Source organism: Poecilia formosa, unplaced genomic scaffold (assembly GCF_000485575.1).
Source record: "Poecilia formosa unplaced genomic scaffold, Poecilia_formosa-5.1.2 Scaffold19, whole genome shotgun sequence".
Lineage (NCBI taxonomy): Eukaryota > Metazoa > Chordata > Actinopteri > Cyprinodontiformes > Poeciliidae > Poecilia > Poecilia formosa.
The window spans coordinates 875669-891152 of record NW_006799958.1 but is presented as its reverse complement, the minus strand read 5'-3'; the positions used below and the strand labels follow the sequence as shown (position 1 = coordinate 891152).

General features: G+C 41.5%; 1 protein-coding gene across 6 annotated transcripts in view; it reads right to left on the bottom strand.

Annotated features, from left to right (window-relative positions):
* Positions 1-4829: 4829 nt before the first annotated feature.
* dachd (dachshund d) overlaps positions 4830-15484 on the bottom strand; it is a 141907-nt gene continuing 131252 nt past the window's right edge. For 5 of the 6 annotated variants that reach the window (XM_007547169.2, XM_007547168.2, XM_016669009.1 and 2 more), the window contains 5 exons: positions 15147-15292; positions 12503-12650; positions 11721-11864; positions 9937-10005; positions 4830-4929 (listed from right to left, as the gene is read on the bottom strand). In XM_007547169.2, the coding sequence (XP_007547231.1) occupies positions 4892-4929; positions 9937-10005; positions 11721-11864; positions 12503-12650; positions 15147-15292 (545 nt within the window). In that variant the 3' untranslated portion in view covers positions 4830-4891. The remainder of the gene's footprint in view (positions 4930-9936; positions 10006-11720; positions 11865-12502; positions 12651-15146; positions 15293-15484) is intronic. The other variant, XM_007547170.2, reaches the window with a different exon arrangement.

Below are 15484 nucleotides of genomic sequence, written 5' to 3'. Positions count from 1 at the left end.
ATGGGCAGCTGCTCAGGATGGCCTAAGGAACAAATAAAGAGAAGGGTGTGGCATGACCCCCAGATATAAAAAAATATATATATATTTTTTTTTTTCAAGTTTGGTAATCATGGGGTGAACAAATTTCCACTTCCCTTTATACATGCGTTGCCAAAAGGGCTCATTTGCTGCCTCAGATACATTGACAACACTTGCACTTGCATTTTGTTTTGTCTTGCACAAAATCAGTTGGAGTAGCTTGTTCAGGGCGCCACTGATGCAGGGAACGCCTCTGCGCATTAATTATTTCTCTAAATCATTTGCCTGCATTACTAAATAGTGGCCACACGCCCACGCCACTGTCCCAGTTTAAATTTTTTTTTTTTTCTCAAGAAACCAATCAATTTTCTATCAACAGAGATGCTACAAACATCATTATCCGCCATGTCAGTACCCTCATATATTGTTACAACAGGAGGGGGGAAAAAAAACAAAAAAACTTCTGTTTCAAACTTGAAAGATTTTTTTTTTTTTTTTTTACGTTTTCTGGCTCTAAAATATGACGACACGTGTCGTTTACACTTAAATAAACCCTACATCTTGTCAGACAGAGTAAGAAAACAACAAATTGTGCAGCGTGTGACATTAAGCAAAACAGGAGAAGGCGGAATAATCACATCTAGACATACAGTCTTTATGAGTGCATCTCCACGCGAATCCAAGTGAATCAAAGACAACCGTCCGAAGTATTTTCTTTTTTGGTTGTTTTTTTTTAAGTTCTGAATATGTAATCAGCAATGCGCCTTTCCGCAGAACGGCAAAAGTGCAAAGCAACACCACATCTATAATGCACATTTGGTATTTAAAGTCTTCGTGCCTCATGGTCATATTTGTACTGAATTGAATTTATTACAAAATGTGCAGTGATATGAAACATGTAGCTGCGGGGCCTCCTTTTTCACGTGCCAGTGCAGGAGAGGAAAGAGAGGAGAGGGGAGGGGAAAAAAAAGGGCTTCAGATGGAGAAATAAACAGAATATGTGAGTAATAGCCCACTTCACACGGGCTCGTTGGAGGTGAGCGGACTAAATCTGTCGCTGCACCGAAAAAGAAACGGAGCCATTAAATGAATGAGGTGGACGTCGTCCCTTTGTTTCTTTCACTCCAGAGTGAGCTAAAGTTTCGGGGGCCGAGCTGCAAGCGCCCAACGCGGGCCCGCGCTCGACGAGAAGCGCCGCTTCCTCGTGATTGATTGCCCACTGTGTGTCGTATTGTTCTTTCAAGGTTGATTGAAACTTTAACCTCATTTTTAATGAACAAAAAAATAGAAAGAAAAAGCTTGAAATATTTCAGGCCTTGAATTTTTACAATGCAGCACTGAATTATGCAGCAATCAGTCAATTATTCATCTCTGTGGCCGTGTTATGGCCATGCTTTAAAAAGCATGCAAAATGGGAATGGGCCAGACATGCTGTGTCAACACATTTCACTCAGAAGTGCTTACAGCAGAAAATTCTCTCTCAATGTCGATTTCATATTTCTTTTCTTTTTTTTCCGTGTGTTTCTGGAGCGGTACCTGTTCTGGAATTATCCCTGTGGAAAGCCGTTGTGTCCCCGGAGTAAAACTGAGGAACTTTGTGAATAACTAATCAATTAAAAAATAAAATAAAATCTGTTGGAAGTGCCTGAAACACCACAAGAACTAAAACAGCTTAAAGCAGATATCCTGATGCGTGACTCTTGAGCGTGGTCAAAGAAGTTTATTACACGGTGGTAGATTTAAAAAAAAAATGGGGCCACACGAGGCAAAGTACATGTGATTTTTTTTAATATACAGATTTTTTTTTTTGATAAAGATTTTAATTATACCTGCAACTGCATATTTAATCCACAGTTAGCTAAGTGAGTGATCACTGAAATTGTTCCAGAAGTTGGGTTTTACGCTTCACCATTTTGTACCTTTTTTGGGGTTTGGGAATGGAGCATTTGTCCTTGTTTGTTTTTTGAATCAACCATGTGTCAGTCAGTACCCCCCACAGAGATGTTTCACATTCACATTGAGAACATGCGGTTTAAAGTGATTTCCTTTGCTCTACATGTAGCCTACTATACCGAAATGTATATAGTTATTTGTTCTTGGAGTTAATATCAACCTGAGCGGAGCCTCAACGAATGTCTTAGTTCGTTTTACTCACCTTGAGTCTCACACTGGCCGACGACTTGAAAACAACAACAACAACAAAAACTAGAGGGGGTTTGTGATGACGTCACATTAAAGGACCCACCGGCTAGCTTGCAGAAACAACAAACTTGGCTTTAGGATCGGAGTCACCAAGCAAAGAGAAGGTGTTAAGTGAACCCCCGTATTTGTGGTTCACTCTTTGCAGGTTTCTTTACATTTGAAACAAAATGCAGCCTGGGAAACCAAAATAGGTCAGTACAATATGCTACGTGACACACCATTAGCTAGCTTTTTTTTTTTTTTTTTTTGCTTTACGCTGATTGGTTGAACCTCTAAGAACAGGGCTAATGAAGACTAGAGTATTAGCGTCTGTGTAGCGTTATGATGTTTTCCACTGTACGTATTAATGCATTTTACTGTATATTTGATGATGTGAACTATTGAAATGGTTGCGATCCATAATCCCCCTTTATCATGTAATTCCCCGTTCATCTGAAGCTTGTTTATGACAAAAACACTATCTTCATCTTGATAATTTATCTGTTTGATCATCCTATTTTGAGATTGTGAGCAGAAAATGATTTTTCATCTCTTCCCCAGAGTTGGGGCAACTCAGAAACTTGAAAATACAAAGAAGTCTTTGTGGTGTTGCTCCACTAGCAGTTTCTGTATGTCCTTCAGAGCTGTGGACAGAAAATGACTATTATGGACTACTGCAAATATGTAGACCGTGTAAATGTAATAGCAGCTCAAAGGTTACCAAGCAAAAACTGGTAAAGCATTTTTCAGCTGTAGTTTTTTTTTACTTTTTTTATTTTTTTATCTGTTTTCATCTCAAGCTAATTGTTAGCTTTAGCCTGAGAAACACTGTGACTTTTTGCTAAATGCACACGCTAAGAGTTGTCTGTTAGGGGTAAGATATTACCAGCTTATAGTCTTTTAATCTGAACCGACTTGAACAGAAAAGTGTGGGGAAAAAAAACAGTGAGCATCGTCATCATTATCACGATGTAGAACCTCGAAAGCCTCAGGGAACACCATTTAAACTCACATGGTTTATCATCAACATGTTAACTTTATTTGAATTTGAAGTACAATGAAATAGATGATTCGAGAAGCTATATAAGTTATCAGTGACAACAGACTTAGACACTCCATTAAGAACAAAAAGGAACAAACACATTGTGAATGGGATACACTTCCCTTCTTCTTCTTCCTCCTCCTCCTTCTCCTCCTCATCTTTTTGATTGTAACACATAAGGTCTAAATTGTTTAGCAGATAAAGGACTGACATCAGCTTATGACTAGAGAATATACACAGGTGTTGCAGCACCACAATTCAAAAGTCTTTAGGGAAAGGAAAGTATTCTTTTTTTTTTTCTTTTTTTTTTCTCATCAGGATATCCATGAAACACTAAAACAAAACATGTGTTAAACACCATGTAATAAAGTGGTATTCGCTTTTTAAAAAGTAGCGTCCTTAACTGATTGTATTCCAAGCTGGCACGTGATGATAATCAGACCAGATACTTACGGGGAAAAAAAAACAACAAAAAGGAAAAAACAAAAAAGCAACAAGGGGTGCTGATTTCAAGAGTGTCTCATGACGACAATGTACAGGAAATTCCGAGAAGTATGACCTCTGTTACGAAGATTACAGTGCTATCAACAGCGAAAGTCTTCGTTTTTGAGACTGAAACGTCGTTAATCATGGTTTTTTAGAATTGTCCGGGCTTGGGCAAGTCGGGTTATTTGTTCAGCACAATATAGGATTTATTAAATATCATAATTCCAGGACAAACATTTACATGCCTGCATGCTTTCTCACCAGAAAATGGCAGCTATAGGAAAGGATGATGGCTCAGAGATAGAACGAAAACAAGAAAGGTTTATATAAATGGTGGTATTGTTTGCCTAATAGCTCTACTGCATACACAATACCTCTTAACGTTATATACACATACCTTACGAGTCCACTCGGGGGTTCAGCAGAGTGCGAGTCTTCCTATCTTTAACATTTAGCTCTTGTATATACAACGATGGTAAAAACGGAACTTGATTGTATTTTCATCTAATTTAGAAAACATGAAAATCGAACGTCGGCCTTCTTTCGTTTTTGATGACCGCGTGGATAGATTCACATTTTTTTTAATCCCCCCCTTTTTCTCCACAATGTTCATGTTATTATTTTTTTTTTCTTTTTTTTTTTTTTTTTAAATCTTTTTAGCTTCTCGGGATTTATTTTGAAATACAAAAACAAAACTTCAGTCGAATTTTCATTTCAAAGCTTTCTCGCTGGCTGAGATACAGTATAAAAAAATCTTCAGTGCTGTGAACTTATTAGGAGTTATTACCAACAATGCACCTCGGGTACATTTTTGTTTTTTTTAATTTTTCTTTAACTGTGCTCGGTTATATGTGTTTATCCTTCAAGTCGGCGAACCTGTCCTTGTCAAAACCTGCCTCGTCAAACTACTTCAGGTTTTCCTTCCGCGATGAGAACGACTTCTTCGTTGTACATTCAGACTCCTCCAGCGTTTGGGGTGGGGAGGGAGGGGCGGGGGTTGAACACAGCATTTCCACCTACGAGCAGCTTGAACTCTCTTCAACTAAATCGGCCTGGGTTAGGGGCTTCCCCGAAACCTTCATGGGTTTTTCTTTCAGTCCTTTTGTTTTATTTGTTGTTGTTTTTTTATAAAATCTTTCTGTCCTCCAGCTCTTCGTGGCCTTATCAGTACATCACTGCGGTTTTCAGGAACAGTCTTCCATCTGGAACAGAGAACACACACACACACACACACACGCAGACAGAGAGAGAGAGAGAGAGAGAGGAGGCAAAAAGATTAGCCAACAGCTAACAATCTGCTGACGCAAATGCACTGTTCAGGATGTGATTGTTGATGAAACGCAACTTTGAAATATTGCCCTCTAGTCTTTGGATTCAAACGGCATTACTGTGAATTCATAAGCTGATTTAGGGAGAAGATAAAGTTAGCAGCCATGGCAAATGTGATTAAATATCATGTGGAGTAATTAACTTTATTGCTTTTTAAATACATAAAATAAAGTAGAAATTAGAAGTAGGTTGACTTCAGTCTGGATTAGGAACACAGTGACCATTCTATTCTTAGATGGCGTTTGTTATTCTTTAAACTTCAAACTTCAATATCCTTTACTCTGATCATTATGTGACAGGTAGTGCATACTTTGGAAGCGAAAGGAAACGGTGCATTGCTCTCAGAACATTTCAAACATAAATAGCTGATAAGTGTGGCATGCATTTCTCTTCGACCCTTTCTGACTTTTGACTGTAGGCCAAAATGTTCAATTCTGTTCTCATCCGGCCAGAAAACCTTGTTCTACACATCTGCTGTGTCGTCTGTGGGATTTTGAATTTTTATAGCTTCCTTCAACATCGACTTGTTTTCTTGACATCGACACAAAAGCCAGACTTATGGAGTGTACAACTTCTTTTTGTGCCTTCAAGTTTTCAGCATGAATCTCTGCAGCCTTCCGCTCCGTGACTATGCACTAGTTTATTTGTCTATCACGTGAAATCTAAAAAAAAAGAAGAAAAACAACAACAGTAGTTTACTGTACGGAGACAAAATGTGGAAAACTTCAAGAAGCAAGAATGCCGTCGAAACCCGCTGCATTATCGAACCGACCTAAACCGTGTGAACACGTTTGTGGCCTTCAGCTCGGCCGCAGCCGTCGCCGGCGTGGATACCGTAAACGGCTCCGTCACGTGATCTCTGGCCACTGCCAAGCGGACAGACTCTCTTCTTGCCCGTGTGTTCGCCTGAGCGAGCAGCGCCACCTTTTTTTTTTCCCCGAGACAGTAAAAAGAGATCTGTTAGGCGCAGCGCCGAAGCCTGTCTGACGTTTATTACCTTCACATTTACCCCCACCTCACCGCCCACCCACCCGTTTTCTCTCTCTGCCGGAGAACGCTTACAGTTAATGCCTTTAAGAAACGTCTCTGTGGCAAGCGGGCCTGAATTATTCAGCGTTAAAGAAAGAGGCGCACAAAGAAATTTAGCAGCCCTGCTTGTTGGACATGACACAAGCAGAGCGGGACATCGGGAGACGGCCTTTGACTAGCCGGTTGAAACGTCTTGATGTGCGGTAGATCCTGGCCTGGCGGCTTAGGCCTGCTTAACCTGTCATGATGGGGTTTTATGTGCTTCACGCAGACAGAGTGGGGGGGGGGGACAACAAAAGATTGTCGTTTGCATCTGACTGTGTACACAACTCATAAAGGGGGGGTGTGTACACACACACACGCACACACACACACACACACACACACACACACGGGCTAATTACCCGGCACTGCCGTAGGTCTCCTAGGCATTGCTTCTGTTCGAGCAGCAACCACCACCGAGTTCTGCGCGAAAGTCATTACGGCGTGAACGCGGCGGCACGGAGGGCGAAGCGCAAAAACAGGCAGCGGGAGGGGATGAGGCGAGCGCGACGGGACGCAGAAAGGATGAAACGTCGCCTCGCTGGTTTGTCTCGCCTGCCTCCACAGCGGCGACTCATAGGCGGGGGCGTTAATGAAAACAAAGGCGATTTGATCGTTTGGTGCGTGATGACATTTAACGTGCCGTCGAGAGGGGATGTCGCATATCGGCGCGTTTGACTTCCAGCGGCTCAAACCTGCGAACTCGATGAGCAGGTTTTCGACGCGCGCGGAAACGCAAAGGCGTCGTGGCGTTCCCTCTTGACTCGCAGGGGTCCTCGTTAAGGCGCGGCGAAACTTTCGCATTTTCACATTCGGATCGAGATGAAAAGTTCATTAAAGAGAATAAATATTTCATTAGGTGCTAAATAAAACAAGGGGAATTTTTTTGGCTTCTCTCAGCACAAAATTCCTTTGAAAGATTAATTAATACATGTAAATTATGCAAATTATGCCCATGCAAATATTTTATGAAGACAATTAAGGGATCCATTAATTACAGTCTTTTTTGCTTCAGTGACATTCATTCATTTAATTTTAATTTCACTTTAACTGTTTTGATGTTTAATCTTGCAACAAAGAACTTTATCTGGCTGCGCGCAGGGTCGTGTAAACCCCGCCGAACGCGTCGAGTGGGGAAGGTGGCGGCGGAGGGAGATGCAGGGGGAAAGATACGGGCACGTGCGCCCGGTTGCCAGGCGGCAACGGGGTAAGGCGCGGGCCCCCAGCAGCTCGCCTGCCTGCGAAAAGGGCCGCGCTCCCCTCCTTGGACCCGATTCAAAACACTGCAAAAAAAAAAAAAAAAAAAAAAAAAAAAAAGCAATTAATAAACACAGACTGTGTTAATATCGCAGAATTAGAGAAGTGTGACAAAAGACAAATAGAAATAATTAGTTCTCTAAAATTATGCCCTCATTATTTTTTTTTTCCTTTCTCCCTCCCCCTGTCTGCCTCTCCGTTTGCTTCCTCGAATTTGGAATCGAGAATGCACCCACACATTTCTCTGTCTGCTTCGGCGCCGGTGATAGGCTTGTTTTTTTTTTTTCTTTCTCCCCCCCACCCTCCTCGAGTTCTCTTCCTCCTCCTCTTTCTGCTTGTGTAATTTATCAACATCATTTTTTGCCATTTGAGGTTAATTATACAGCGAGGCTTGCGGAGCAGAGTAGAGGAGACATGGGTGGCAGACAAATGCTTCTCTAATTGAACAAAACACAGGAAAAAAAAATGTAGCCGCGTTATTCGGTCTCATTCCGCTCTTTGAGGCAGTGATCAGAGTGATTGAGAGACCCTGGAAAATTATAAACTCTGTTGTCGCAGCCGCAACTGTTTCACAGGGTTTGAGTGTAAAAAAAAATAAAAAAATAAAAAAATAGATAAATATATACCTCGGCTTGAAAAGCGACTGCTCTTGTGGAACATAAGACGTGAGGCTTTAACGCGGTTAATTTCAGATATTCCACAAAGGATATGGAAGGAAAACAAACGGATAAAACTGCTTGTGAACTACCTGACTACGCCGACGATTCCTGGAAAGAACCGCGACGCCGAGAGCATAGAAAAGGCCCAGAGAACCTTCAAGATCTGAAGACGACTTGTGTGGAGGGATGTCTCAAGAGAGCCCCCGAGCAAAACATCAAGACTATTTTCTCCACACAAATGTTTTGAAGTTGTCATTACCAAAACGGGGCTTTGCTGTTTAGTCTTTTAATCAATTTCAGTGGCTGTGTTCAACGCGTCCTCCCTGTGTTGTTCTAGTTTATTACACGTAACTTTTGCATGGAGTAAATTTGCGTCGTTTTATGCCGTGATTTCTTTTCAACAGACTGAAAAGAAATAGATTTAGTGACAAAAATATTAATCTCTACTGTCCTCCTTGTAGATTTAAATGTTTCTTTTGTCAGTCAAAAGTCCTCATGAACTCATTACTTTTCCTCTGCTGCCATTTCTGCTGCATAGCGGCGTTGGGTTTTTTTCAACAGCAACCCCTTGTGTTCAAGAGAGTAACTCCAACGATCGTAACGTTGCGTTCGTTCACATCTGGGAAAGACCCAACACATGAGTAAATTGTGTTCTAGTTGCATATTGATAAACCAATATGCAACCAGCACACATTCATCATTGCGTGAAGACATTCTGGATTTAACCTGTTTTGGTCAGAAAAAAACAAAAAACAAACTTAAAGTGTCTTTATTGACTGAGCTTCTGTAAGTTACTTCAGTCAAATCAACACAAGGATGTGTTGCCTTTTTTACCACTCTTGTAAAATTATCCTCTGTGAGAAGGGAAAAGGGAAGCAATGCTTGCTAAATGCTAAAGGGATGCTAATATAAGGAAGCATCTTACTAAAAACACGAAAGCGACGAAGGCAAAAGGTCACACAAAAAGAAGAAGAAGAAGAAGAAGCTGAAGGAACTGGATATTGGGGAAGTGAACTGTGACAGAAACATTTTCGCCTTTCAGGGGGTTGGGGGGAAAATACCAATTAGACGGCCTAAAAATGCCCTAAATTATCTGCAGTAATCATTCATCTATAGTTTTTATGTCGGTTCAAGTAGACTAATCACACATTAAAGACTCGACTAACATATTCTCTGCGTGCAAAGTCAGAAACTCCCCCAGCCTTATTTTTTCGAAGCAAATTGCATGCGGCATCTTTCCCAGGGTAAATTGGGACCTCTCTCCTCGCTGATAAGGGCAGTTCTGAGCGGGTGCATTAAAGCGAGACGTTTGAGCAATAATGAGGATATTCAACCTTTTCACGAGGTGTCTCGGATCTGGGTAAACACAGATAGAAGGCGGTCCGACGGAGGTTATCGCCGCGGTGGCCTTCCCTTAAACACAAACTGCACTCCCAAGGCTAGCAAACAAACAAATCATTAAAAATGTACAAGGCTTGTTCATAAAACGGATTGATTTGCTCCGATTATGAGTATCAAAGGAGGGGTTGCTCTGCTTTTTTTGTTTTGTTTTGGCTTTATAACTCATTATAGCGTCTCGAGCTGTAAATATGTAGCTTTTTTGAGAGCGGTTGTTTGGTTTAGACCTGCCGCCGCTAAAAGTCAAGTAAAAGAATAATATTATTCTTAGGGAAAACCGATGATCTTGACCTAGTGCTGTGGCCCAGATGGTGGTGTATGTCTGAACAGCAGGCGCAGAAACACTAATGTTCATAAACTGAAGACGTGTGTTTGCGCGTGTGTATGTGTGTGTGGTGGGAGAAGGAGGGGTGGAAAAGGCAGAGAGAGGGCGGGAAAAAAAGAGAGCAAAAGTGAGGGAGAGAGAGATTTATTGTCTCATCTGAGCCCCTGTACCTTGTATTGTCCTTTCAGCATCTGTTCTTCCACTGCTGCGGTCACTCTCCATCTCAGGGGTCAGAGAGTCTGCGAGAGGAGAGGGATCACAGCCGTTAAACATGCCTGACATCCACCTATCAGAGTCCTGCTTTCACAGCATCATTCATCGCAAACTAGAGAGCGAGCCTCGGAGCCATGTCTCTGCTCAGTGCAACTACGTGCCTCTCCGTGCGATTATCTCCAGCGATCAAAAACTATACCTAAATCTTTTTTTCTTTTTTTTTTCCCTTTTCTGGTTCTATTACCTCTGTACTGTACGGAGCTACAGGCAGACCGATAAATCAGTCACTGAACTTTGCTTTAGCAGCCGATAATTTCTAGACACAGTGGAGGTTTTTTTTTTTTTGAGCGTACGCCTTGTTTTAAAGCAGCCCTTCACATTTGTTGGCACCTTTTTTAACATGACATGTTATGAACATGAAGGAGTCTTGGTGAATGTCTACGACTGTTGTCATGAAGTGTCATTCGGTAAATAATGGCCCTTTTGGTGCAAAGTTGACACTTTTAATGGACATTTAATGCAGGTTTTAGCACAACTTTGAATTAAAAGCGTCATTATTTACCGAATGACACTTCATGACAACAGTCGTAGATATTCACCAAGACTCCCTCATATTCATGACAGGTGTTATGTCATGTTTATGACAGTGTCACCCCTTCAAATAAAGTGTTACCCAGTTTTTTAATGTTTTCACCTGACTGTGCTGACAACTGGTTAGTCGAAAGAGCCCATTCAAAGATGAGAGGTTAATCGGAGGATCAAATTGTGATCAAAACAGTTGGCAGTTTGACAATAGCAGGAGGGACTCAGTAATTAATGAAGTAAATAGTGACAAAGGAAAGTAACATTTCCCCTGCTAGTCTTTTGTTTTGTTTTTATACAGTGAAAGTATTTAATTTAGTGCCTTGCGAAATGTTCCTGCCTGTTGACATTTTTGCCAGATGAAAGCTACATCCTTTAACGTACATCATTGGGATTTGTGTGTCAGGTCAAAGTAAAGCAGAGCATTACTGCTAAGTGGAATAAATCAATGTCAGGCAAGGAGAGCATTAACCAAAGACTCGGTGAAGAAAGTCATGGTAGCTTTGGAGGAGCTGCAGGGATTCACAGGAAAAAACATCTTTAATGGAACACTGTCACCGTTTCAATTTAGTTTTGAATACAGATTTTTGTCTAGAACATGAACATACTCTTGGTTGTGTAAAATAAGGTGAGTGTTAGTGATAAACCCACAAATACTCCTTCATGAAACAGTGGTGAGCAGAAAAGAAGTTCCACTGCAGTTTGTAACGAGCACATACAACAGAACCAAGACGGGGGTTTTGGTCCAGTGAGGTCAAAACCAAACTGTTTGGTCATAAACAATGCACACCGGCCTGAACGCCACCCTGCCCACTGTGACACACGGCGGTGGCAGCATCATCCTGCAGAGACGCTTCTCTTCAAAAGGGACGGGGAGGACGGATGGAGCTAAAAACGGAGCAATCCTGGGAGGAAGCCTGGACTGCCGAAGCCTAACCGGCAGTAGCAAAGGTTTACCATAATTATGTGCTGCTTTATGTTTGTCTGTCACACAAAATCCCAATAAAACACACTGAACTTTACTGTCGGAACGTGAGAAAATGTGAAGAAGTTCAAGGGGTGTGGATGTTCTTTTTTATGCAAGGCGCTGCACAAACACAAACACAAACATTTCTGAGACACAGAAGGGGCTAAAGCGTGAAGTTTGGTGCTTTCTGACCGTTGAGGGAGCGCATGCTGTCTGAGGGCGACGGCTGCTTCAGGGTCTGCTCCACCTGCTCCCTCCTTTTCGACTCGTACTCCAGAGCCTCTTGCAGTTTCCTCTTGGCCTTCTTCTCCTTCTTCAGACGCTTCTGGATGATTGCTAACAACAAAAAAAATAAATATCACAGTGACAATAAATGAGCTCTGGAAGCAAATTAGGCAAAGCATTTTTTTTTTCTTTTTAAATTTGATTATAAGCCTGTATTGGCTGACAAAGATAATAGCCTTTTTTTTTTTTTTTTGTCTTTTAAATTTAGCACTCAATTATAGAAAAGCGAAAATCAATTAAACTTAAATATTTCATAATATATAAAGATTTAAATGGGAAAATCGGAGCAAATACTGACTTGCTAGAGGGAACTGAAGCTAATTGAAAAATTTATTGGGATATTTTTCATGAATTTCTCTCATTAAACATAAACGATCCGGTTAGCGTACGACTCTGATGCATTTTACATGAGGGTTAGTGCGAGTCTGGATGGGATGTGTATTTTCAATTATGTTAACAGACTACGAGCAGAAAGAAAGAAGAAAAAAAAAAAACTATCAGTTTCACGTGTAACCAAGGAGGCTCAGAGTGGCTTATGAGTGTCTCCTGCAACGCAGAGGGCGGTGTAAGTACATTCAGGAGCTCCTGTACCTAAACGGTTGACAGGAGCCTGAACGGGTTACGCATGCCTGCCCCCACCGTATGAACAAACACAAGGCTAACAGGGAGGACGGCGTGTCAGGCGGTACCTCTATTCTTCTGCTCCATGGCGAGCTGCTTCTCCAGAGTCTCCCTGAGCTCTCTCTCTCGAAACAGCTCCATCTTCAGCTCCGTCTTCTCCAGCTGCACCTGCTTCTCCTGGGCCCGAGCGTTGTCAATCGCCACTTTGAGCAGGCCCTGCACCAAATAAATAAAAAAAATAATAAATAAAATAAAAAAGAAAGAAACGTACATGCGTATGTTATCAGGACGATTAAATGATGGAACTGGAAATAGATGGACGCAACAAGATTTTAGCTTTGTGTTGATCCATCGCAAGACAGCCTGATAAAACAGACCGAAGTTTGCGTTTTTAATCGGGAAAAGACGCAAAAAGTTCCAGGAATACTTTTGCAAGGCGCCACACTTGAACCAATCGAAGGTAAGAAAAGCTGGATGGAAAGGAGAAAAAAAAAAGGTTTTCTAACTGTCAAACTACTTCTGCTTTAGGCTTTTTTGCAACTTCCTGTACAGGAATTCCCTAAAACAAACTGGATTAAATGGATTCATTCAGCTAAACAACATTCAAATCAGGCTCTTAACAGCCTTGTCTCAGGGATACTTTGGATTTTTTTTAAAGTGAGGTCCTATTGAGTAGTTTTAAGTAGTCGGATGATAATTCTGACTGTAAAAAAAAAAAGAGTAAGGATAATCTCAGCTCGGAAAATCCAGGGGAAATTCTCATAGAGAGTCAAGGTAGTAGCTGGTCCCAGGCCTCTTTAATTTAAGACTTTTTAAGACCATTAGGCCTAATAAATTAAGTTACCTACTATCCAATGTTAAACTTACTTAAAAATATCTTAACATAGCTAAGTGTTTTTTGACTTGCATGTGAGTTTGAGATGTCATCGTGGAGCGTACCAATTTCCTACATTTCCCGCAATCTAAATGGATACAAGCAAGCTTGACGAGAACAATTAATGAACACAACCAACTTAGCAACTCAGCCCTAAGACTTGTCGTGAGACATCCGGAAATATACAACACTTGCGAAGACCTGAAATTTAGATGATCAACTTTACGAGTGTTACGCTCACTTTTCCATCTAAAAATTCTCGAGTCCCTTTTATTTAATTTGTTTGTTTTTTTTAACATAGAACTCGCAGCAGGTCTTCAGTGACAACACCCCACTACCTCTATGTAAACTATAAACTGTAAATTGCTTAGAAAGAGCTATTTTGCCATCTTTTTAAAACTTGACTCCTGAATCAAAGGAACCTTCCTCATCCTCCGGACTCAGGTTCCTCTGACTGCTCTCTGCCGCCGCTGAGCATTACATGCCTCCACTTAGAAAGCTCCCAGAAAGCCCAATTGTTTCATCCTCTTCCTTTAAGTAAAAACCCCACAGCAACACAGCCAGTTTCATCACAATTATTCCCCATCCACATGCAATTACGCCAAATGCACTGGACTATATCTTACTAATTGTTGATTCTTCTAACCCCAATTTATATCAAGTTGCTTTATCTTAATTTTCCGCTTGGTTTATTGTGTTGATTTGTATATAAATATTCACTCCGAGGATCATTATCAAAGATGACTAAGAGGAGTGTTGGGAGCTCGCGACGGGCTCGGTTGTGGCTCTCTAATTACCGCGCCGAGCCAAAGGAGAAGCGGGACTCTGATGCCAACCGAACAAGTGCAACGAGAAGGGCAGCAGGGTACACACATCATTACACCCAGAGAGAAGGCAAATACATTCATCTTTCTGATTGAGGGGCTTTGAGCTAAAGCCGAAACAGCACTCGGCGTGTGAGTGGATCTCTGCTCCCCCATTTGTTGAATGAAACCGAGGGAAGATGCTAATGACTTTTTTTCAAGGCGGATATTTGCCCTTACACGGTCTCGAGCGTGCAACGGCAGCTGGTGGCGCGGGAAAGCCTTCAGATGTGGACAAAAACCTGGTGACCTGGTTGAGTCGACCAACCCAAACTGCAAACATTTTCAGTTTTCAGTCTGTTTTTAAACTATAAATCCAAAACTTGATTGTAAAACAGTTGGCGATGGTAGGGTGGTTGACTGGCTGAATCCAACTGTTAGATCGTCGAATAAGGAATCAAACAATTTTCCATGCTCTTTTCTTTCCCCAAACTTCCCCAGACCTGCATGTACGTGATTATTGTCTGTAAGCTGATACCATATCACCGTCACTGTTTGTCCGCAAACTTTCCCATTGAATGCTTTTTTACATGCTACTTCCTTCTTGGGCTGCTACCTTCTTATCTATGTGTTTATATATGCAGATATCGCACACAGATATCTACATGTAGATATCCGTGCGACGATCTGCAGGGATTTTGCAAAACTTCTGTTCTCGGAATCAGTAAAAAAAAAAAAAGCAGAACTCAAGAGCAAAGTTCAGTCATCCAGTTGGAACATTTTTGATACTCCATACTGCCATTTTGATGTTTTTTTTGCCACATAGTTATGCATTTTCTTGTGTTTAATATTAATTGCAGTTTTTTTTTTTTGTAAGTCCTTGATGTACTTTATTTACATTCTCCTCTAGATTATATTAAAATATAGCAACAGAGCCTTTGGCGTAACATTAACGTGAACCAATGAACGAGGGAAGACGACACCAACTGCGACAAGACGATGTAAGGTTCCCCGACTCAGAGCGGAGACAGTTACCTGTATATTGGTGAGAAGAGTCTCTATCGATGACAGGCCGTCTGGGAAGAGAAATGGCGACGGAAAGCCCGGAGGCAGAGTCTGTCCGGCCAGTGACAACCTCTCGTAGCTGTCTCTCGCTGTTGGAGTGCTCATGGAGTTGTCTTCTGCAACGAAAAGTGAGATCAAACATTTGCTCAGACTGGGTACCAGAAAAAAAAAAAACAAAACAAACGTGGGGCGCCTTGGGTTGTCGACGACGCACGTCGGGGCTGAAAAGTAGGAACGAACGGGATTGAGCTGATCGGTAGGACCCAATCCGAATGTTCCTCACCTCACAAAACGAAAAAAACAAAACA